This window comes from Thunnus maccoyii, chromosome 4, assembly GCF_910596095.1.
Source record: "Thunnus maccoyii chromosome 4, fThuMac1.1, whole genome shotgun sequence".
Classification (NCBI taxonomy): domain Eukaryota; kingdom Metazoa; phylum Chordata; class Actinopteri; order Scombriformes; family Scombridae; genus Thunnus; species Thunnus maccoyii.
In genome coordinates, this window is record NC_056536.1 from 19,559,079 (window position 1) to 19,585,231 (window position 26,153).

The following is a 26,153-nucleotide window of genomic DNA, read 5'->3' on the forward strand; positions in this document are numbered from 1 at the left end:
GATGCATTATTGCACATTCAGGCCTTGTTCTCAGGGTTTTTACAGAACTGTTCAAACACATATCTTTGTTTTAGTTTGTAGATTTCCCTCCATCTGCAGCTGTATGTCATTTTAAACAGAATCACTGAACCACTGAATCACCATGTTGGTACCAAAACCATACCATGTAATTCTGTTGTAAACCATCAATCATGGTGACTTAAAATGTTATTGTCTGAAATTGAATATGTATACAGCATGTGTCAGAGCCTTGTTTTATTCAGCTCTCAGTCACATTTATGCTTTTTTTTGTTTTGCATAACTGCAGAGCTTTAAAATGAGATAAATAAAATCTACAATCAAAAGTTAAATTAGCAAATTAGCTATGTATTCCTTGGTGGTGGCAAGCTGTAAAGCACAACCAACGTGTGAAATAATGAGTAATTTAATATGAATATTTAATTTCAGGTTCAGGGATTTCAAACATTTAGTGGTATTTGGTTTTAACGTGAATGATATGAATTGATGTGGAAATCTGATTATTATTTTGACTTTGATGACTTTTGATCAGAGGCAGTTTTGGTGGTTGTTTTTAGTTATTTTATTGTAGCTTTCTTCACTTTCAGCATTTATTGTCACTTATGTACTGTTTTTAAATGTCTCCATTATGGTGGTTTTATATATATTATTTTATATTATATCTATCTATATGAAATAAGAATTGAATAATGTGTGATAAATCACTTATTACTGTTATGATTACATCATATATCACCAATTTTACTACTACTTATTCTATGTAGCTCAACCTGCATGTTACTTTCATCAATGTTATCTATATGAATTTGGACAAGAAGACAAATTTTGGGTATCATCATGTTTTGTGCATTGTGTGAAAATTACTGATATGCTTAATATGTAATGGGAACCTTTCAACTATAACTCTATTGAGAGAGGTTGATAACAGATTGCGCTATTTGAAATAAAACTGTCTCTCTCTCTATTGTGTGTCCTTGTGTAATTCAATTTCTTTCAACACCACGGGGAATCATTTTTTTAAAAATGGAGACAATGCTCCAAAAAATGCTTTAACTTTTATGTTAAATTTTATGTTAAAATATAGTTTCTAGTAGGTAATATGGGAACCCAAAAGTTACGTTTTTTAAAAAAAAAAATCTTACATGCACAAGATAATGTATTGTGGCATGAGTTATGGTCTTGTCATTTAAGATAATAACTAGTATTCATATGGAATCTAATAATGGTCATAAATACTTTGAGCTTGTAAAATGGTTTGTGAAAGTGTAATAAAGTTTTGCAGCTGTAGAAGTATTTTGTGTACGTGTAGTTAAAATTTGTGCAAGATTTTTTTCAACAGTGAAGTTTCACAAAGTCTAAGAGACAAACACACAAATTTCCTACCTGTGTGTGTGACACTGAAGTTGCAACTACAAACTGCAAGTTACGAGTACAAATCTCAACCGTTTTGATGAGTGAATCCGATTGGTCAAATGCAGAGTCAATCTGTCCAATCAGAGGGCAGATGGTTCCGTTGCGTTCATGCCCCTGCAGGTCTTGAAAGATAGACGATGGTGCGAGCTCTCCTGCAACCCAGGTGGGTCTAATTGTACTTGTGGATGCTGTAAATATTAATGGTAAATATTTCAATGTGTTGTGTATTTAGCTTGTAGTTAGTTTGCTGTTATTTTAAGGCAACGCAGTTGTCCAAAATGTATATTTTCATGTTCAGGAAGGCTGCTTTATGTACTCAGAATAGAACAGTAATGTAGATTTTTGTTAGCAAATGTCTGCCAGCATAACCAAAGTAGCTGCTGGCAGGAATTTTTCAAACTGAAGGCAAACCACCTATGATGACGTACCGTAATTACACATAATTAGACTAATTAACACTAGTACACTCCTTAGTATTTACAATTTGGTAGATTTAGGACAATCTAGCTCCTGTGGGATTACAGAAGCTTCGTTGTAAATGTGAAGATAGTATCAGGTTTATATTGGCTTGCTTACTAAGATGAAGTTAACATTAGCTATTAGCTTAGTTAAGGTTGGTGATAACAGTAAGCCAGTAAATTTGCAGAAAAGTTGATTATGTTTTCTGTACTGCAATTGGTTTGCATTTTAATCTTATTCTGTTTGTTGGCACAGGGAGAGCTGATGGTGGCTGTGGCTGCTTCTACGAGCTGACGGTCCAGTGGAAGTGTGAGCAGTTGACAGGAAACAGGCAGAGGGTGTCAATGAGCCTGGCGCTGAGGATCCTGCTCGGTGTGTTGGTCAGAAATGAAGGGAAATACCGACAACTGTGGACAGGAAATGCTACAACCAATGACTAGAGACAATTTCAACGCTGCTGTGTATGGAGGCTCACATATTGCAGGAGGGAGTATTGCACAGAGGATCAGGAGCTGTTGTGGAGAATCTGATATCCAGAGTGTCACAGAAAGCACAGTTTCATCTGTATGAGGATGTAGCTTTCATTTCAATTTTTGTTAAATGTTAAGGACAAATGAGACAGCAACTGTCTGTGCTAGACAATTTTACATTGTTTATCTTACAAATGTAAATCCTTTTTTAGAACAAAAGTCCTTACTTTCTGTCCTTTCTTTTTTGTTTGAGTGAATTTAGGCTCACCACCTCAGTTTCAACCTTCAAGTCCCTTCTTAAAACACACTTATTCAGACAGGCTTTTTCCTGTTCTCAATCTGTACTCTGCTGTTAGCTTATTTTTTGTTTATTGTGGTTGGATTTTGAGTGGTTTTGTTAATTTTGTTTTGTTTTTATTTCATTCTACATTTTATATAAGCTTTGAGTGTTCCAATGCTATGTGAAGCACTTAGTAACTATTGTTTTGAAAAGTGCTATACAAATAAAGTTATTATTATTATTATTATTATTATTATTGTTGTTGTTGTTGTTGTTGTTGTTGTTGTTGTTGTTGTTGTTGTTGTTGTTGTTGTTAAATCCCTGATCTGTGTGTTCCCTTGTTAAAAAGTTGAAATGTTTAATTATAACAATCCTGGATAGAATGAAGAGTGTAAAAAGTAAGTTACTAATATGACTGTATGTGATGGTTTCTCTGCATCATCTGGTCATTAATAGATTGATTTGTGTTTGAGTAGCTAACATAGACATGACAGTAAAAAGAGATTTGTTAGTTTGGTAGTTTATTTGTGTAATGTTACCCTGTCAGGAGGTGAGACATCACTTTATTTGTACCATTTTACCATACTAAGTATCTATGCTTTTCATTATTCATATTGTCTGAGAGTTCATTTTCAAATGGATCACCGAGTACCCAGACCCTGAAAGACATTTAGACAGCTAATGTAGACTAATGAGGTGCTTTTAAAAGCTGTCAGCCCTTTTTTTTAAAGGGGAGGCCTAACATGCCTTTCCAGTGCTAATAGAAACTCTGGGATAGAAACCAGGTTTAAAAGAATTATTAATAATAATAAATTCAGAAGTGAGAAGCAGTTTTTCTCAGTAGCTAAAGCCACATGGTCAGAGTGAAACGTTCATTTTCAGTAGTGGACCACATAACTGGCTTATTTCTAATATTAAACGCTAATATCATGTGGCTAAATCATTCTAAACCTACTGAAATTGTTTTCCGTAGGGTTCAATAGAGCTGAGAAAGTTGGAGAAACAATGATGAAGGCTTGTGGCCTAATCTGACAGTATGCTGCCGGTTCATCATGCAATTCTGCGATGCAAATCTCCCCTGAGTTTGATTTCTGTATGTAAATCTGAAGCTTGATTTCCCTGCGGACTCTTCCTGACTCATTTGACTGCGAGATGTGATACAGTAACAGTAACAGTATTTGCTTCCCATAATTTGGTGCTTGAAAAAGTTAACCACAACACCTGTGTTTCTCTAAGGTTTCATACCTCTCTTTACTCTCCTTAACTTATTCTTTACTCTGCTCTTTTATTGTTTTCTTTTGTCCATTGTGTCTCGGCAATTGGTGACTGCATGAGTGAAAATCCTACACAGTATCTGGAAGTTCTGGCAGATCACAGAACAAGGCAAGATAATTATCAAACATCACACTACAATTTCAGGGCTAGAGCTTGTAGCATAAATGACAAGCAAGGGTGAAAGATATCAGGACCAGTCAATGAACATTCACCACCACATAATCAACATTGTGCTTCTTTACCTCTCTAAAGTCCATTGTCAGTCTACAGCCAATGATGATGAGAAAGGCTAGATAAAATGACAAGGATGTTTGCAGCATGAAATTAAGAAAGACTAGTTAGTTGTTCCTTCCACAGAACAGCATGTTTTCTTATGAGTCATAAATAGACTAGGTGTGTTATGTCCTGTTTTGTTTTACCAGCTGCTTAATGATCCCATTTGCATTGTTTTGAATCCATTCATGTGTAGCTTTGGCTTCATGCTTGGGCTCATTGGGCCTCAAGCAAGTATATTTTATTATTGATATCCTAAATCTCTAGCTTTTTTCTGTGAGTTTTGTTCGTACAAATGTTCCACGTGATTCACCAAATCCCCTCAACTGCACAAATTTTCATAAATTGCTTTTTTTGTCCTGATGAGTGCAACCTGTTCATGAGTGCACATTTGTGAGATTTGATTCTCAGCATAATTGTGATCACGTGTGGGGACTGGCTCCCAAATAGTAATTGAGAGCAGCTGGGTGCATTCCCCTCTTGGCCAATCAGGGTGTGACGACGCCCTTTTTCTGGGGTTTAAGAGAGGAGAGAAACTGCACACCCTGGTCACTCTGTTCTTTCCTCAAGTGGTTACATTACATTACATTACATTACATTACATTACATTACATTACATTACATTTAATTTTATTTTATTTCATTTCATTTCATTTAGCAGATGCTTTTATCCAAAGCGACGTACATCTGAGACTGATACAACACAAGCAAGGATCTAGTCAGGAGACAAAAACACGAGTAAGTGCCATAAAGCTTAAGTTTGGGCCTGGTAGGACGTAGATGCCAACAAGCAGTGCAAAAAGGCAATGATTAGAATGAATATAGTGCATAGAAGTTGTTTGTTTGTTTTTTTACCCTACAGTTCATCAAGTGAAGAAGTGTTCGCGAAAGAGCTTGGTCTTTAGTCTTTTCTTAAAGATTGAGAGGGACTCTGCAGATCGAACAGAGTTTGGTAACTCGTTCCACCACCGGGGAACTACAGAGGAGAAGAGTCTAGCTAGTAACTTAGAGCCCTGTTGTGGTGGTGGTACCAGGTGCCTTTAAAGAGCGTAGTGGGCGGGAGGGAGTGTAGACCTGAATGAGGGAGTTCAGGTAGGCAGGAGCCATTTTAGTTGCTATTTTGTAAGCAAGTCTCAGGGTTTTGAATTTGATGCGGGCAGCAACTGGGAGCCAGTGGAGGGATATCAACAGCGGGGTGACATGTGCTGTTTTGGGCTGATTGAAGACCAGACGCGCTGCCGCGTTCTGGATCATCTGCAGAGGTTTAAGTGTACATGCAGGGAGGCCTGCCAGTGAGGAGTTGAAGTAGTCGATGCGTGATATAACGAGAGCCTGTACCAGGAGTTGGGCTGCATGCTCAGACAGGTAGGGTCTGATCTTTCTGATGTTGTACAAGGCGAATCGACATGATCGAGCGACTGAGGTCACGTGAACCTTAAAGGTTAGTTGGTCATCAATCATGACACCCAAAGTTCGGGCAGACTTTGTGGGTTGATTCGAGCTGGATGCTGACATTTTGTTGTATGGAAGGACTGGCTGGTATGACAAGGAGCTCGGTTTTAGAGAGGTTAAGCTGAAGGTGGCGTTCTTTCATCCATGCCGATATATCGGCAAGGAATGAAGAGATCCTAGCGGAGACTGAGTGGTCTTCCAGGGAATGACAGGAAGAGCTGGGTATCATCAGCATAGCAGTGGTATGAGAAACCATGGGAGTGGATGATTGCGCCAAGTGAGGTGGTGTATAATGAGAAAAGCAGGGGACCAAGCACTGAGCCTTGGGGAAGCCCTGTGGATAAGCTGTGCAGTTTGGACATTTCTCCAGTCCAAGATACTCTATAATATCTCCCTAACAGGTAGGACATGAACCAGCGGAGGGCGGATCCTGAGATACCGAGCTCAGTGAGTGTGGAGAGGAGGAGTTGGTGGTTAACTGTATCCAAGGCAGCTGACAGGTCCAGTAACAAAAGGGCTGAGGATTGACCAGCAGCTCTAGCTGAGCGCAGTGATTCCATGACCGACAGTAGTGCAGTCTCGGTAGAGTGACCCTGTTTAAAGCCAGACTGATTTGGGTCGTACAGGTTGTTGGCAGAGAGGATTTCAAAGACTGTGCGCTCAAGTACTTTTGACAGGAAGGGCAGGAGTGAGGTTGCAGACCTCATTTGTAGAGATTGTCAGACAGAACCGCTGGTCTGTTCAGGCCCCTTTGAGTCTTCTTTCTGGTCTTTTGCCTTTCTGATTTGAGGGTACCTTTGAGGAACACTACAAAATAAACCTTTCAACCAAGTGACCTGCATTGGGTCTCTCTTAATGCTTTGTGCAAGAGGTTGTGCTTGCCTCACAATAGCCTAACCCCTGCAGGCTTTATATTTTGTTTATTTATTATACATATTAAAGAGACATTTTTTTATTATTATTGTTGAAGAGCCATTTGTTTATTAGGGGGACGTTTCCCAATGTACAGAACCTTGTGAGGTGGTTTCTCAAAGTGAATATTATTTATTTTTTTTTTTTTATGTGGCTGGGAGCTGGTTTCAGGCTACTTTCCGATCAACTGTGGTCTGGAGGATCAGTACCGCCACAATTGATGTCACTAAGTTGTCATATCAGGCTACCTGTTATGTTCCGTTTGTGGGCAACTTTTATTTACAAACATGTAAATAATATTAACTTAATAATACCTGTGAATAAGAAGAAGAATGTCACATGAAAACAGAACAAATTTAGCAGCATGTGCTTAACTAAAACCATTCAGATTAAGGCAATTATACTAATTCTTATGGTCAGAAAAGTGTTGTTTTTTTCCACTCTACAGAAAGGCAAACTTTTTCTGCAACAGGTCTGGACCACTTGTGAATTTTTTTCATACCAAAGAGAAAATTCCCTAATAACCTTAACCCTAACAGAATCCAAAACTTAGCTTTATTATTTTTTTTTTTTTATTTCATTGTGGGTCCTTACTAAATAAAAAAAACACAAATAAAACTAATAGCAACAATATACTGTGCCCACACAGTATATTTAATGTACTACTGAATGCTTAAATTCAACATTGTGGAGTGGCAATAGAGAGCTGATCTGGTGCCAGTCCTGCTCACTTTGTGGTTAATTCTGTTTACCTGGCACTGTAGGTTGGGCCAACCAGTCAGACAAGAGTTATACAATAGCTGTTCTGCTTTGAAGAGCAACATCACACCCTTAAAATACATTTACACTTCAGTTATTGACACTGACATTTAAAAGTTGTTTTCATAACTACAGAGATAGAGAAAAAGAGAGTACAGACAAAAGGGGAGAAGTTAAACTGAAACTTAACTTCAGTCTGTAACTGTGTAATGGTTAGCACTGTCATCAGGTTTGAACCTGCTGGCCGGCCAGCTGAATTTGCATGTTCTCCCTGTGCCTGCATGAATTTCCTCTGGAAGGAGACTTGTGAGGTCAGCCACCAAAAGATCCAAGGCAGCTATAAAGGATTTATCAACTTCAGAGGGTGAGATTGGAGAGACTGTATACAACGACTGCTGCCCAGGTGCCTCATAAGTCATAGCTTTATGCGAGAGTAGCAAAGAGGAAGCCACTATTGGAAAAAACTCAAATGACATCTCAGCTAAAGTTTGTGTAACAGCATATAAAAAGCGCCGAAGTCAGCAGGAAGAAGTTCTGTAGTCTGATTGTGTTGTGGAAATATTAAGCTATGGTCAGCACTTCAGTGGAGTAAGTGCACACAAGCCTTTGATGTCTTAATGCAGAAAATGTTTATTGAAACACTTGGCCAAGCGGAGAACTGAAACAGTAAACATCAAGGTGTTCTGCACAAGATGCTGTCTCTTCCCATTCTCCCTTCTGAAGGTCTGACTCTTAGTCTCTAACCCCAACAGATCAGCCTACAATATGAAAAATTAGTCTAATTGGTTCTCTAGTTTCTAAACAAAGAAATGCACTTTACCCGTGTTAGTTTAGGTCATGTTGCATGGAACCTAGGTCACCGTCAGCACATTCTGGTTTGAATGTCTGATTATGCCAATGGAATCTACGCATTCACCTATCTGTGTTGTCCAGGTGGCACTCATCAGGACAAAACAAGCAGTTTATGAAATTTGTGCAGTTGAGGGGATTTGGTGAATCACGTGGAACAATTGTATGAGCAAACGTCACAGAAAAAGCAAGAGGTTTAGGATAGGAATAATTAAGTATACTTGCTTGAGGCTCAATGAGCCCAAGCATGAAGCCAAAACTACACATGAATGGATTCAAAACAGTGTGGGATGGGATCAGTCATACCACACTCTCAGCTGGTAGAACAAAATAGAGGATAACACACCTAGTTTATTTATTAATCATAAGAGTACCAGAAGAAAACACTGTTCTGTGAAAGGATCAACTAACTAGTCTTTCTTCATTTTATGCTGTAAACATCCTCATCATTTTATCTAGCCTTCCTCATCATCATTGGTTGTAGACTGACACTGGACTTTAGAGAGGTAAATAAGCACAATGTTGATTATGGGGTGATGAATGTTCATTCACTGGTTCTGTTATCTTTCACACTCCCTTGTCGTTTATCCAACAAGCTCTAGCCCTGACATTGTAGTGTGATGTTTGGTGATTATCTTGCCTTGTTCTGTGATCTGCCAGAACTTCCAGATACTGTGTAGGATTTTCACTCATGCAGTCACCAATTGCCTAGACAAAATGGAAAAAGAACACAATAAAAGAGCATAGTAAAAAATAAGTTAAAGAGACTAAAGGGAGGTATGAAACCTTAGAGAAACACAGGTGTTGTGGTTAACTTTTTCAAGCACCAAATTATGGGAAGCAAATACTGTTACTGTTACTGTATCACATCTCGCAGTCAAATGAGTCAGGAAGAGTCCGCAGGGAAATCAAGCTTCAGATTTACATACAGAAATCAAACTCAGGGGAGATTTGCATCGCAGAATTGCATGATGTACCGGCAGCATATTGTCAGATTAGGCCACAAGCCTTCATCATTGTTTCTCCAACTTTCTCAGCTCTATTGAACCCTACGGAAATCAATTTCAGTAGGTTTAGAATGATTTAGCCACATGATATTAGCGTTTAATATTAGAAATAAGCCAGTTATGTGGTCCACTACTGAAAATGAACGTTTCACTCTGACCATGTGGCTTTAGCTACTGAGAAAAACTGCTTCTCACTTCTGAATTTATTATTATTAATAATTCTTTTAAACCTGGTTTCTATCCCAGAGTTTCTATTAGCACTGGAAAGGCATGTTAGGCCTCCCCTTTAAAAAAAAGGGCTGACAGCTTTTAAAAGCACCTCATTAGTCTACATTAGCTGTCTAAATGTCTTTCAGGGTCTGGGTACTCGGTGATCCATTTGAAAATGAACTCTCAGACAATATGAATAATGAAAAGCATAGATACTTAGTATGGTAAAATGGTACAAATAAAGTGATGTCTCACCTCCTGACAGGGTAACATTACACAAATAAACTACCAAACTAACAAATCTCTTTTTACTGTCATGTCTATGTTAGCTACTCAAACACAAATCAATCTATTAATGACCAGATGATGCAGAGAAACCATCACATACAGTCATATTAGTAACTTACTTTTTACACTCTTCATTCTATCCAGGATTGTTATAATTAAACATTTCAACTTTTTAACAAGGGAACACACAGATCAGGGATTTAACAACAACAACAACAACAACAACAATAATAATAATAATAATAATAATAATAATAACTTTATTTGTATAGCACTTTTCAAAACAATAGTTACTAAGTGCTTCACAGAGCATTGGAACACTCAAAGCTTATATAAAATGTAGAATGAAATAAAAACAAAACAAAATTAACAAAACCACTCGAAATCCAACCACAATAAACAAAAAATAAGCTAACAGCAGAGTACAGATTGAGAACAGGAAAAAGCCTGTCTGTATAAGTGTGTTTTAAGAAGGGACTTGAAGGTTGAAACTGAGGTCATCATCATTGGTTGTAGACTGACACTGGACTTTAGAGAGGTAAATAAGCACAATGTTGATTATGGGGTGATGAATGTTCATTGACTGGTCCTGTTATCTTTCACACTCCCTTGTCGTTTATCCAACAAGCTCTAGCCCTGACATTGTAGTGTGATGTTTGGTGATTATCTTGCCTTGTTCTGTGATCTGCCAGAACTTCCAGATACTGTGTAGGATTTTCACTCATGCAGTCACCAATTGCCTAGACAAAATGGAAAAAGAACACAATAAAAGAGCATAGTAAAAAATAAGTTAAAGAGACTAAAGGGGGTATGAAACCTTAAAGAAACACAAGTGTGTGGTTAACTTTTTCACAGAAAGTTGCTGCCTCATATGTCTTCAGCTGAACTTTTACTAAGAGGACTGCAGATTTTGTCACTTGCATATCACTATCATTTGCATTGTAATCGCTCCACGCTTTCACAGCCAGTATGGACAGGAGGAATGATTACAGCCAACAACAACTCTTTTAGTGAACATGTTGTATGAACATTGGAGTATTGTTTAAAGAGAGACTTAAAAAATGGTGAAACTATCCTTTCAAATAATTTTTATACCGATGATGTAATATTATTCTTGTAGAACCTGGTGAATCACCTAATCAAGTCATTAAACATTTCAACTCCTCCTGTATCCAACTCAAAAACTGGAATAAATCTGGAATGAATAAACTAACTAAAATATCTGTTTAAATCAGAGAAAAAATCATGATACAAGTTCAGTTTCAGGCAAGTTATGTCAGCAAATACATATTCAGTAAAGTAAAATCTTACACCCCTGAGATGTGGTAGTGGTGGAGTAGGTGATGAATCTGAAGCAATTTATATTTATAGTTTAAACATTTCCAATGTCACAGAACTGAAAACGTCTTCAGTTGACAAGACTGACATTGGTTATTATATTTCAATTTCAAGCGGTGTAGTTTTGCTCATTTGTGATTGTTGCTCAGACATGACGTAATTTTATTAAACAAATTCATCACTGTAGGCAACAAGGTCTCCCAAAGTGAATTAAGATTATAGGTCCTTTCTTAAAAAAAAAACAGCAAAAAAAAAAAAAAAACAAGTGTCAGGGTGTCAGTAACAGCTGAGCTTATCAAATAAGAACGTTCTGTACTCAATTCAAATATGTGTCTTCTTTGACATCATGAGGAGAAATATCTTGTATATTATCTCATCCCTCCCCCTTTCCATGAGTGGATCAAAATAATAGATATGACATGGACATTGTTTGAAATGCAAATAAGCCATAGCTTGTTCATAAATAGCGAGAGCAGCAGGAGTAGAATGAAAAATAAAACAAGTAGATGTTTTGAGATTATTTTAAGATATCAATCAACAAACTGAAAGAAAGACAGAGCTTCAGAATCTCAGGTAAGGTTTTAAAATGGTTTACAGCAGACAGTTGATTTAAACAGAGTTACCTCCAGGTTTTATACATTTTTTTTCTTGTAACAGCTATTGTGAAAATCTATCATATGTCAATTTTAAATATCAATTTTGGTCTCAGTTCTATAGTTATAATTCTTATGGTGTAACTTTCTTGTAAGAATCCATACATATAAAATACTTACCCACTAGTACTTAAATGTAGGTACAGTGGAAGAAAACAAGACAATGAGGAACAAGGGAGTAACATTTGGGGATTTAAAGTGTCACTTCCCGACATTTCCTGTGTAACTTACCAGAACTTAAGGTGTAATTTTGTCGTATGAATCAGTACGTATGTATATGTGCAATGAAATCAAATGTTTTTGCCCTGGTTATTTTTATGCATGTGTGTTTGGCAGGTAAGTTTCACCCACACTCCAGAGATTTATTATGCTTATGTCTTTTACTTCATTGTATTCATATACAATGAAGTAAAAGACAAAATTGTACTATATAAAACTTGAACAACAAAATATCTTAACTCTTAACTAATCTATTATCTTAACTAGGGAAACAAGATTCTACAAATGTTCATGGCAATCAAAATGTAGTTATAAAATGATTAATTATAGTAAAAAAAAAAGAAACTATGGAAACTATGTTTAAATTGTACAGTGTTTTGTGTTTTGCTGATTTTTCTTGTGAAATCCTAATGTATTTTCAGTTTTTTTAATTGCTTTTCTAAAATGTTTTTGTTGTTCAATCAATTACAAAAGACTTCCTAAGAGGACAATGACCAATTTAATAGGTAGGAGAGAAACAAGAGGCAGGTGTTGTTCAAACGCTGGGTGTCTTTTGTGTATGTCTGCCCTTATCACCTCTAGTAGATATTAAAATATATCATTATTTGAGTGACTAACCTTCATAACTGACTGCTTGTCAGGTCAACAAGAACTGAAAACGTCGGACTAACTAGATTTGACCTCTGACAGCTTAAAAAACCCAAAAAAGAGTTTGTCAATGGAAAGACCAGCAGACTACAGGCAATTGGGCGTAGAGGAAACGTGTCAATTCCTGCGAGAAGAAGGACTTGCAGAATGGGAAGACAAATTTAGAGGTTGGTTTTCTGGTTTGTTGAAGTAAATTGATGGTTTTAGTTAGTTTTCATATTATGATTGGCCCAACTAAGCCATTTAGTGCTCTTTAATGTTAACTGACCATACAATTGTAACCATACTATATAAAATATAACTATTAATATAATATGATTACCATCTGCTGAAGACCAAGCAGGAAGACACAGGAAATGTGTCTGAATTGGGCCCTAAAATAAGTCAACAAAAATGAAAAAAGAAAAAAGCAAAAAACTCAAATACAGCTAATTGAACTGCAGCAGAATTGAGTGACTTTCTCAGTCACAGTCAGAGTGACTGTGTTTTTCTTCTTGGTCCTACAGTTAGATGTTTGAGTTTCACTATGCAGAATGATGCTTTTCTGTGCTCTCTGGAAATCTGATTTTATGGGCTGAGCCAACGAGCATGATTGGTGACATCACAAATAGTTTGGAAGCCAATCCTGGTCCAATATTCAACTTACACAAGTGTGATGTCGAAAACTTTAACCATGCAAAAAAAACAGAATAGAATTAACAGTGAATAGTAGACATTTTGTGTCATGAGACATGATATCTAATACCCAGGCCACTTGTCACAGAAAATACCATATCATACATGACTGCTACTATATTGCTTTTCCTCAGAACACAAAATCACTGGTACCAGGCTGGGAAATATCACAGCTGATGATCTGGAAGAGATGGGTATTGAGTAAGTGTGTCCTGATGTTAAACCAAGTTGTCTAAAAATTATATGGATGGATTATTTTGGATTTTGGATAAAAATCTTGGATAGAAGATAACGTGTGCAAGCCAATTCCTCTGAATTATTCAGCACTAATTTGGTGCAAGACAACAAAACCACTGATTTCATTAAGGTTGTATAACTCTCTTCAACTAATTCTCTACAATGTTCTTAAATTAGTTTCTTTACTTATTCTTTTTTTTTTTTTTTTTTTTTTTGTCTAGGAGACGTGGTGACCGCTTGAGAATCTGGCACATTATCAAGATAAAACTCTGGAAGATCTCAGACCAAAGCAAGGTAATATAGCATGTATCAGTGACTGTTCATCACACTACATTTCAGGGTTATGGAAATAGGAGATCTAAAATATAGAGGAGCTGAAAAGCATGAAGAATAAGCAGAAAGTGAGTGTGAGAGACGCCAGGGTCAGTGAATGAACCTACATAATCACAAAATCAAGACTGTGCAAGTTTAGAGTTGTTGTTGTTTTGAGATGTGGGAAGCTGGACAAAATAAAAATGAGGAAGATCACAGTATGAAAGTAAGACAGTCTAATTTGCTGGTCCCTCAGCAGAACTGGTTTTACTGGTGCTGTTTTGGATAATAATTTCCCTGGGTTTGTCTAATGTTTCTTCTTTTGTGTTCTGCAAGGTGTTCAATGATTCTATCCATGGTCATATCAAGTTGCATCCGCTTCTCGTCAAAATCATTGACACACCTCAGTTCCAGAGACTACGAAACATCAAGCAGCTTGGAGGGGGTTATTTTGTTTTCCCTGGAGCATCCCACAACCGCTTTGAACACTCAATCGGGTATGTCCTTATGTTTTCAATTAGACACAGTTATGTGTCTTAAGGTATTCATTCACAAGCCAAATAAAGGGACCACTGATTTGCAGTAAAGCATCAAATACAAACAATAAAACCAAAGTAAACTCATCGCATACCTTGGTAGAGGTACTGTATAACAATTTGGGTTTTTTTTTTTGCGGCTGTATGTGCTGGTACAGGGTGGCATACTTAGCAGGACGGCTTCTACAAAATCTGAAAACAGAGCAGGAGGAACTCGACATCGATGACAGAGACATCCTTTGTGTGCAGATTGCTGGACTTTGCCATGACCTCGGTGAGTGATACACACCTTTCCATTGTTACATGTAGTAGTTTTTTTTAAATAGTTTTGAATTGCAAGGTGTGCTTACGAACAAAAATAACATTAGTTTTATAACTGCTGTTATGGATGTCATCATTGACTCATTCAATAAAAAGCAACTTTGGGCTGCACTCTTTGTAGATCTGATGAATGTGTGCATTTCACAAGAGCACAAACCATTGATGTTCCCACACCTATCTATGCTCTAATTGACACAGTACAGCACTCCTACAAAACTCATGTCAAACATCTCGCTCAAAAACTTAAAATTTAAACTGGTTTCTTGTACTGGAACAGAGGTTGTTTCTCTTTTCAAAGCAGAAAACAATCTACCATACTGTGCACATTGGATTATGGTGATATCCTGTATGCTCATGCTGCTGCCACCACCCTTTAACCTCTGGATACTATCTACCACAGTGCCATTCCATTCATACAGCAGACAGCTATCACACTCACCACCATGAGTTATATGAAAAGTTCAGATGATCATCACTGACATCCAGAAGGCACCTGAGTCTTCATTTATAAGACACTGATACCTAAATTACTGAGTAATTTAACATCTTTAGTTGAGCTCAGAGCTAATAACCATGACACGAGGTCATGGCTCATTGGCTTTAAAAGTTCCTCACACAAACTCTGAATTGGGGAAGACTGGTTTCAGGTACTATGCACCTTATTACTGGAGTGAACTGCAAAACCGCTTGAAGTTAGAGACACTTGTCCCTCTGAGGGATTTTATTGCTGATATTATCATTATAGCTGATATTCTTCAGAATGTTTGTGATTGTTTCAAGTAGTGTGTCTGTCAGTGTGTATGATGATTGTTTTGTGATTGTCATGTGAATGAACCATCTTATTCTGATCCTTTGTATATGTAACATGTTCTCAGGTCTCTGTTGCAAAAGAGATGTTAATCTCAGTGAGATTTCCTGAATAAATAAAGCTAATAAAACTATCCACTAACATGGCAAACATTTTTGACTTGCCAAAGCAACTTGCTCAAAGTCAAGTTAAAAAAAGTCTGCTGTTGGAAAGAGGAGTGAGAGAGAACAATTGTTTTAATATACAATAACAATACACACTTTCAGACAGTCTCTCTTGGAAGGCATTCATAGTGTTACTTGTCTGCACACACAAAGAGTGACAGATTGTTGTGTAAAGAATGAAAAGGGAGACCTTGGCACCCTCATTTACTCATTCACTACTACATACTATATAATACACTTAGTAGTTTCTTCTGTAGTGAATAGTGAATCATGATTTCAGACACTTATTCATCATCATCATTTTGAGTTGTCAGTGACACGTAATTTTCAACGGTGATTTTCACATCTATAAAATGCAGAGCAGAGAGGCAGAAATAACGTCACTTTTTGTCTAACATATGCAACTGCATCAATGTTCAAATGCACTTCCAGTGCTTATAACAGTAAGTGAACGTACCACTATTCATACTGCTGTGACCTTCAGCGCTCATTCTGAAGGTCTTCTGTTCATTCAGTGGTACATTCAGTCTGTTATTGGTTCAAAACTTAACTACTAAACTATGTTTAGTTCAGTACAAAACTAGGCCTATACAAGAACAATTTATAAGCTTAAGAGCTCAATAATCTACTACAAATAACACAATCATTAACTTATATTTATTTTATCAACATCTAGGACATGGACCCTTTTCTCATCTGTTTGATGGAATGTTCATCCCCAAAGTACGTCCAGATCCGTGGAAGGTAAGAAACAATTAAACTTTTTCTGTTGCGTGTGATAAGAATATAACCAACTACAAAAATAAATCATACATTGAAAAAACACAGCCACAGACAGAAATACCAATCTCTATACCACCACCACTGTTTATATGCTAAACACAAAACTACATCCAGCAGCCAGCTCGTTGGAGGAATGATTACAGCAAGCAAAACCTATTTCAATGTACATTTGGTCACATGACTATTAACAACCCTTTAACAACATCTTTTGGTGCCTTGGTGTTTGTATTTGCACAGATAATATGATTATCTGTCTAAATAATACAGTAAGAAGGGCACAAAGTTATCACTGCCAGTTCAGCAGTGTAGTAATGTCCACCAACATGACAAAAGAAATATGTGCATGTCTGTTTCTCTTAAAATAAACAGTTTGACAACCATCAACACAGATCCATCAAACTTAATTTTTTAAAGTTGTTGTTCAGACACTCAATTCAGGTCACCTGAGGAGTGAGGAGACATGACAACAAGGTAATAACAAGCATCTCTGGTCCACCACCAAGCCACTTTGTCAGTTTTACTGCATCACTTCCTGGCAAATTTGCCCTCATTTGCATAAAAATGAAATTTTTCAACTTTCAACCTGCTTTGTGAAGCGATTTGCTTGTGTCCCATAGAAAATAAATGTGAGGTGAATGTCATGTCGCACCACCTTCAGTTATCAAATGCCACTGATATCACTATTCACCTGCTTTTAGTGCCATCACACATTACTAATCACATGTGATCAACAAGAACTATCAATATGGCTGTAATTAGTATAGTTAATGGGTTGGGGAGTCAATGGTGGTTTTCCAGCTTGAGGCATGTTTTCGAATTGTTTTATTGATTTGAGTCCAGTAGTCCAATCTATCCCTCTATTTTTTGAGTTTATTATTAATTATTATTCAAATTATGCAACTTTTATTTTAAATGTTTCTTTTATTTACAGAACTATTTTAACATAATGACTGTAGGCTTTTTTGTACTTTTGTAACCTAGTGAATTTATATAGGTAATACATTTGCTCCACTGTGAGCTGGACAGCTAAAGGTTATTGATTCATTCCTTGCATGGGTTATAGCTTTTCACTGTTTTCATGATTTGAGTTTAGTAGTCCAATCTCTCCCCTTTTTCAGTCACAATATGTAATTATGCAAACACTTTTCTTTCATTTCAAAAGTTAATTTTCAGGTAAGCAGTTAATGTGTAAAGTTCACCAGTGTTTAACCTGCTGTTAAACTAATTAAATCAGTTTTGTAAAATAATCTTCATTGTGTCATTCACAATAACTGTCACGTCACTGTGACATGTCCTCAGTTCAATGGCTTTCATAACCAAAGAGTCCTCCATCTCCTCCTCCTCTCACTCTCAAGTCCAGGGGTTTGGACACTGGGCGTCTTTCCCACCTCCAGAGGTGGAGGACTCTTTTAGTGAGAGAGCCACACTGAATGACACACTGAATATTATTTTACTAAACTGATTTAATTAAAGTTTAACAGCAAGTTAAACACAGGTGAACTCTCATTTTACAAATGTCTGACACACATTTAACAGCTTACAGTACAACAAACAAAAAACTACAGTCATTATGTTAAAATAGCCCTGAAAATGAAACATTGGTGGAAAAAAAGTCTTTGCATAATTTTATAGTGTAACTCAAAAAAGGATATATTGGGCTACTATTGAGCTATTCACATATAGTGACATTATTTCTTGTGTTCTTTCACCTTGAAACAGCGAGTGTGTATTATCACATTAATAGCCTATATGAATATGTCTTAATGTGTGTATGTTGCAGCATGAGACTGCCTCTCTACAGATGTTTGACTACCTGGTGTATGACAATGGTCTGGAGCCAGTGATGAAGCACTACGGCCTGAAGCTGCCTGAGGACCAGACTTTCATCAGAGAGATGATTGCAGGACATCAGGAAACTAATGCAGCTCAAGGCCAGAAGGTACCTGCCAGTGTGAAATTGTGTGTAATCAGTCAGTATCCTTTTACAGCAGCCAATGTCTGATGCCATTATTGTGCCATCGTCTTCACAGTGGCTGTATAAAGGCCGACCAGAGGACAAGTCCTTCCTCTATGAAATCGTGGCCAACAAAAGAAATGGCATTGATGTGGACAAGTTTGACTACTTTGCCAGGTGAGGATTGTTGAACAGCAACTGTATGATAATTAACTTTCCCTTTAGAGTTATGAACTACAATGTTATTTAATTACTACAATTACATTATCCTCATGATTATTTTAACAATGTTTGGCATTCCCCAGCATAGTATTGTTGTTTTAACTTAATAGGCTCATCTTCACATTTTTCCTCGCTCCCTTCAGGGACTGCCACCACCTGGGCATCCAGAACAACTTTGACCATCAACGCTTCATCATTTTTGCCAGGGTGTGTGATGTGGATGGGCAGAAGCACATCTGTGTTAGAGACAAGGTGCTGAAACTTTTACTTCTGCTTTTTTTATCAGATTTTTTGAAACAGCAAAATGGCAAAGATGAATTGTGACTAGACTAAAAGTGATACTCTCAACAGGAGGTGGGCAATCTGTATGACATGTTCTACACAAGGATCAGTCTCCACAGAAGAGCCTACCAGCACAGAGTGAACAAGATCATAGAAGCTATGTGAGTACCTACCCATCCCATGTTGGTACTCAACATGTCAACAACATGTTGCTTGTTCACCTGTCTGATGAGGAGCTTATTTACTTTGCTTCATGACTGAGCCTTTTATAGCATGCTGCAAAATGTTCTCAAAAGTGACAATATGTTGTGTTTATCCAGGATCACAGAGGCCTTTGTAAAGGCAAATGGGCACATCTGGATTACAAACACAGATGGGGAGGAGTTCACTCTCTCCACAGCCATAGATAACATGGAGGCCTACACCAAGCTGACAGGTTTGTAGAGATCACTGTGTGCTATTAGCTTATGTTTTTAGAACATCAAGAGAAAAGAAAAAGAGCACCACCTTTATAATGTTTAAAAAAAAATACTACATACACATCTTTTAAAACATGCAACATTGTCAGACTGCTGTCAGTATTATTCTTATTTTGAAGACTCTGAAGTACTTTAAGGAATATCAGTGCTGGATGATCAGTTACAGCACACAAAGAGACAAAATATTACAACTGTGGCAGAAACATCCTATCATATGCATACTGGCTGCTGAGGAATTATGAATCAAAACCTATGCTATAGATATCTACAGCAAGACTCCAATTATCCACTTGCATTGACCACAAGTTCAGACTAACTTACTTACTAAGCATTTTAGCTGTTTAGTTACAACAATATCATCTTAGCTTGATAGTTAACAACTAATTATAAACTAACATAAACACATGGATGAATTGTATTTCTGACAAATGAGCTAAATAATATCACCCTAATGGCTTCAGTCTCGCTGCTCTAAAAGGTCATCTTCAATACAATCCATGTAGAAGACATGGAAATAAAGAAAGCTCATTGTTTTTGTGTTGTAGCGTAGAGCTAGTTAGTCCTTAAGTATGATAAGAAAAAATGTAAGATCAGACGGTTGTCTTGGTCTAACATAACCCTTTTTAGCTAACATACTAACAGTAACAATAATTCTAACAGTGAACAACAACAACAAAAACATAACCCAACAAGGTAACGTAGTTAGCTAATGCAATGCTCTTTGGCCAAGGAAGTAACCATAGATATTTACACTCTTGATGCCATATTCCAGGTTGTGGGCTGTGTCTCTGTTGCATTCATATTTATCCGGTTTTCTGGTCACTATCTGCAGAAAAGGATACCAGAGTTTTGTGCTGCATTTTGATTTTCTAAAGAAAGAAATTCCAAAATTGAGGCACAAGGAATAATTTCATGGGCGAGTAATTATTACACAACATTGTCACAAACATGTTGAATTTAATATGCCGTTATCACTAAAAAGCAATTTTAAGTGGTTATTAGTCTTTGTAGTAGGACTTTCTATTGAGAATTTTTGAGTGAATAGAATTTGTAGGTTCCATTTATTATTATTATTTACTATTACATTAATTGACAACCTGGATATAGCCACATGTACACACAGAAGCCAACCAGTGTCCAGCTGTTCATGTTGTTCATACACAAACATGTATCCCAAAACTCAAAATCAATTACTGTATGCATAAGTTACGTAAATACTGAGGGAAATGTCAGTACAGAGTGTGTGTGTGTGTGTGTGTGTGTGTGTGTGTGTGTGTGTGTGTGTGTGTGTGTGTGTGTGTGTGTGTGTGTGTGTGTGAGAATATGACTATTAAAACAAAATGCTATGCATGCTATGGTATATTTGACATGCACTGACATTTTTAATAGTTATAACTATTTAAAATGTATTCAGTCTCTATTCTGTATTCTTTAATGATCCTAGTAGCCATACAGCACTGCAAGATGAAAACAGACTATATTTCTAAAATAATTACAAAAAGTAGGCTCAACTTTAATTTATTATAGTAATATTAGTCTACTCTGCATTAAAAATAAGTACTTTGCTATGAAAACCATCATTTCGGATTAACAAAGTATTCTGTATTACACATAAATGTCTAGTATTCTGTGACAACCCAAACTGCTGAAAAACGGATTTATTGATTGACAATTCAGTGAGTTATGGTAGCTGTAAGAGCGGCTGGACCTCTTTCCACAATATACTTGTATGCATTCAGAGAGGCAACTAGACCAACCAATGTGGTGTCCGTGTTGGACGCATTGATACAATGACTAGCAGCATCCAGTGTGGCATCTACGTGTATCTATAAGAAGATTACAACTGTAGGTAGTAAGCTAGTTAGCCAGACATGCTAACGATTGCAGTTGGAGCAGATAAACACACTGTTTAATCCATTCATTACACTTTTGCTCGTGTTTTTGGTTTTGTAAGGGCTAAATAAAAAGAAACCACCCTCCAAAGAGCATCACTCTTACTATAGCACCATGTACATCGCTACAGCATGTGGAGAAATCCAAAGCTTAACAAACAAAGTGTAGCAACTATTCAGTGGAGGGAAACAGTAAATGGTCACTGGAGAGTAGAAGCAACTTGCTGAAGTTTCAACGGCATATTTTTAAAATGAAAAATGATTACCCCAGATCCTGTAAATTAAAGAGTTGTAATGAGTACAGATTGAGCCGCCTGCTTTTTTTTTCACATTTAAGAACAAATGAATGTTTATAACATAGTTATATAGCTTAGTTTTGTGAGTTATGCCTCTCAGTTTACTGTCAATTATTTATTTGAGAAACGCTACAAATTAATTTGTGACCTTGACTTTGGTTTGTTTTAACTGACCGAACTTCTGCTCTGTTTCTCTGTTTGTCCTGTAGATTCTGTGTTTGACGAAATACTCAAGTCCTCCTCCCCAGAGCTGGCTGAGGCGAGGAAGATTCTGGAAAGAATCTATTCTCGACAACTCTACAAGTTTCTGGGCCAAACAAAGGCTCTGCAAAAGAAGAAAATAAGAAATGATGAAAGATACATTGATGTCACCAAGGTGTTCACCACATCTTTGTGTACCTGTACTGGATTACACTTCTGCTTGATGTGGACTAAAACACAGCCTATTCCAGTCACTCCTAGAATTGAATTTAGAGGATGTGATAGCATTGTCCACAAAATTATAGGGTCAAATGTCACTTGTCACACTACTAATGCCATGTCTACACAGAAAATATTTCCGCTGCATTTTCTATTTTCCTCGGGTTAAAATAAAAGTGTATCTGTTCCATCAGACGATGGACGACTGAAAAACATGGTTGAAACACCTTCAGTGTTGACATGATGTAAGTCAATTGAAAACATTTTTTTGTTAGAAAATCATTTGCATCCAGCATTTCAAGGTTGAGGCCTTTTGCCCATAGTGAAACATTGGTAAAACTGCAAAATCTCTTCTTCTTTATCCTCTTTTCAGTTGGCAAACAACAAAATTGTGCATCACAGCCAATATCTTGTAAGGAGTGGGAGAGACAGTCCGGTTGACCAAATCATGATCATTATTTTATGGTTGCAGCATTGTCTGACAAAATTAAACATAAATACAGGTTAATGATTGGGCTGTAGTACTCAAGTCTGGTCTCCATCTCAAGCTGTTTACTGGGATCTTGAACTAACAGTGTTTGACGGAACAGTTATTTCATACTGAAATGATTTAATCATGGCTCATAAATATTCTGTGTAGCCGCTGTGGCTCAAGAGGTAGAGCAAGTCTGGGATTAATTCCCAGACTCTTCCTGTCGATACATGTTAACATGTACACATCATTCTCAAGGTGTAATGTTGATAAAATAATTATTTTATGAAAGCAACATCATCTGGCAAAATCAACCTAAGTATATATTAATGTGGACGTGCTCTTAACTGTTTGCTTTCAAGATAAAATGAGTCAAATCTATTGTCCTTCATACTTTTCTCCTCTCTCCCTTAGGAGATAATTTCCACTTGGAAAAAGGAACTGGCTCAAGCCCTCCCTCAGACTGATGCTCAGGACGGGCTCAAGCCAGAGGACTTTGAAATTATTGTAAGTTTTCAAGTCTAATTACTTTCACTTCAATTTTCTTAAAATATTGGGTTTTGTTGATTATTATTTGATTTGTATCATGTTGCCTACCTCCGTTGTGGCATAATTTAATTTAATTGCCAAATTTTAAAAACAGGCTTCTCTCTCATCCTTCTCTTTTAGAAAGTCACTATGAACTATGGGAAGAGAGACCAGAATCCTGTTAATGATGTATATTTCTACAGCAAAAATGATCATACTAGAGCTTTCCAGATCCCTCAAGAACAGGTTGGATATAAAGCACTGACAGCAAGAATTTGAATCCTCTGTTTGTTCCTTGTGTGTTGATTAATTTTTCTTAAATGTATGCTACTGTCTTTCCTGTCAGATGTCTGAGCTGCGCCCAACATGCTTTTCTGAGACGCTGATCATGGTTTACTGCAAGAGGACTGATGACAAGAGTCTGGAGGCTGCCAAGAAGCACTTTCTCCAGTGGTGCAGAAACAAGGGCTTTCAGGTAATATTTAGATGTTAAAAAGCATAGAAATGTCAAAGACTGCAGTGTATTAGTAACGGCAGTGTCAGCTGACAGAAAGTTACCCATTAACACAATAGCCAGGTGCCTACTGGAACAATGAATCAGGTTTTGTAATCCCTGTTCATTCTGACCGATAGAAGATCCCAAATGTGCTTCTAATGACAAGTCAAGTCAATTTTATTTATAAAGCACATTTAAAAACATTCTGTGTTTATAAATTTCATTTCATGTGCAGGAAATGGTGTATGCATGGTTTTTGTGTGTATGCATTGTTTATGCATCTGACCTCCAGAGTATACAGTAGTCGACTGTATCAAAAAGGTCCAATAACATTAAAACAGCAACGTTTCCACCATCTAAGGACAGCAGTAAGTTATTTGTTAACCTTAGCAGAGCGGACTCAGTACTGTGGTGCATCCTGAAATCTGACTAGAATGTCTAAAATGTTGTTCCTCTGTTAAAAAAAGAAGAAGAAAAAAAGAAAACTTTTTCCAGAGCTTTTCAGAGAGAACACAATTTTGAGATTGGGTGGAAGTTATTAAGTGTAGTTGGATCTAATATGTTTTTTTGATTAGAGGTTGAATGACAGCATGCTTGAAGGAGAGTGGGATGTAACCATTGACTAGAGACGAGTTTATTATGGATAAAATACTGGGCCTAACTGTATAAAACATTTGCTTAAGAAGGTGAGGTGGAATTATAACCAGCGGGCAAGTAGTGGGATTCATCTGGGAAATAATGAGGGAAATTTGCACAGGTTTCAGGAGATACCTCAGGACAATTTATGGCTGTAAGATTAAGAATTGTACTTATTGTCTTTACTAAAATCTTTTTTTAATTTCTTTAAATGATGTCTGAAAAATATTTTGCTCTTTTAGCCTTAACACCACGCTGAGATTTGGGATTTTGGTTGAGGTGTGAGGAGGCAAAAACAATGGGCCTACGGTCTGATAAAACGCCACAGTATTAAAAGATCAGATTTTGTTACTGAAATAGACAATAGATCAGAAAATTCAGAGATAAAAGTATTGTTAAATTTATGAGGTCTGTAAATGAATGCACAGGGTACTGGACTTGACATGTCAATCCTGCACAGTAGCAATTCAAAGGTTGATATTTTTCATAAATAACAGAGGACAAAATCCTCAGTCCTCATTTTGAGCAAATATGTAAAAGTTCTATTACTCTCTGACCTTGGATCTGTTGTTAGTGCAGTCTATAGTGCCCTGGCTCAGTTGTGATGAACTGCATCTCTCTGAGTGCACTCTGCACTGCTCTTGTTAATACTGATGCATTTGTCCTTGTTCTCTTCAAATGCAGGTTGGAGACACAGTGGGACTGTAGCTCATCACTAATGGCTAAAACAATGAAGCTGAAGATGTGGAAGACAGAGAAACTGAAAAAAGAAATAAAACACTACCTGATACTCATTGGTTCATTAATTGGTTAAAAAATTACCTAGTTTTCTACAAGATGAGTATGTTAATGAGAACAGCAAAGCTTAAATCATTATGGCTCTAAAGTTCAGCATTTTTCTCCAAAAAGAGATTATTTCATAGTATAGATGAGGATGCATTATTGCACATTCAGGCCTTGTTCTCAGGGTTTTCTTTGTTTTAGTTTGTAGATTTCCCTCCATCTGCAGCTGTATGTCATTTTAAACAGAATCACTGAACCACTGAATCACCATGTTGGTACCAAAACCATACCATTATGTAATTCTGTTGTAAACCATCAATCATGGTGACTTAAAATGTTATTTTCTGAAATTGAATATATATACAGCTTGTGTCAGAGCCTTGTTTTATTCAGCTCTCAGTCACATTTATGCTTTTTTTTTGTTTTGCGTAACTGCAGAGCTTTAAAATGAGATAAATCAAATCTACAATCAAAAGTTAAATTAGCAAATTAGCTATGTATTCCTTGGTGGTGGCAAGCTGTAAAGCACAACCAATGTGTGTAATAATGAGTAATTTAATATGAACATTTAATTTCAGGTTTAGGGATTTCAAACATTTAGTGGTATTTGGTTTTAACGTGAATGATATGAATTGATGTGGAAATCTGATTATTATTTGGACTTTGGGTGACTTTTGATCAGAGGCAGTTTTGGTGGTTGTTTTTAGTTATTTTATTGTAGCTTTCTTCACTTTCAGCATTTGTTGTTACTTACTGTTTTTAAATGTCTCCTTTTATGGTGGTTTTCTATTATATCTATCTATATGAAATAAGAATTAAATGATTTGTGATAAATCACTTATTACTGTTATGATTACATTATATATCACTATTTCTACTGCTACTTAGACTATGTAGTAGTACTACTTTGGGTATCATCGTGTTTTGTGCATTGTGTGAAAATTACTTATATGACTAATATATAATGGGACTTAAAGGGAAACCTACCGGAGGTTTTTAAAACCTTCCAACTATAATCCTATTGAGACAGGTTGATAACAGATTGCAGATTGCTATTTGAAATAAAACTTTCTCTCTCTGTTGTGTGTCCTTGTGTAGTTCATTTCTTTCACCACCACAGGGAATCATGTTTTTCAAGAATGGAGACAATGTTCCAAAAAAATAGATTAAGTTTTATTATGTTAAATTTTATGTTACAATATATAAATTGCATGTTTATAGTAGGTAATATGGGAACCTGAAAGTTTTTTTTAAATCTTTTGCGCACAAGATAATGAATTGTGGCACAAGTTATGGTCTTGTCATTTAAGATAATAACTAGTAGTATTTACAAG

The 26,153-nt window shown here is 36.7% G+C and overlaps 2 protein-coding genes across 2 annotated transcripts; both read left to right on the forward strand.

The window, feature by feature from the left end:
- The first annotated feature begins 12,538 nt into the window (after nt 1-12,538).
- Nucleotides 12,539-18,982, forward strand: LOC121895601 (deoxynucleoside triphosphate triphosphohydrolase SAMHD1-like). The gene is made up of 10 exons (XM_042408923.1): nt 12,539-12,690; nt 13,333-13,399; nt 13,657-13,729; nt 14,084-14,244; nt 14,442-14,557; nt 16,253-16,320; nt 18,140-18,298; nt 18,390-18,490; nt 18,679-18,787; nt 18,887-18,982. The coding sequence occupies exons 1-10, from the start codon at nt 12,594-12,596 to the stop codon at nt 18,980-18,982; spliced, it is 1,047 nt and encodes a 348-aa protein (XP_042264857.1). The 5' UTR covers nt 12,539-12,593.
- Nucleotides 18,983-19,120: 138 nt separating this feature from the next.
- On the forward strand, nt 19,121-24,794 carry LOC121895712 (deoxynucleoside triphosphate triphosphohydrolase SAMHD1-like). Its single transcript, XM_042409134.1, has 6 exons — nt 19,121-19,253; nt 21,694-21,860; nt 22,791-22,883; nt 23,046-23,150; nt 23,251-23,379; nt 24,721-24,794. The coding sequence occupies exons 1-6, from the start codon at nt 19,121-19,123 to the stop codon at nt 24,742-24,744; spliced, it is 651 nt and encodes a 216-aa protein (XP_042265068.1). The 3' UTR covers nt 24,745-24,794.
- The last annotated feature ends 1,359 nt before the right edge of the window (nt 24,795-26,153 follow it).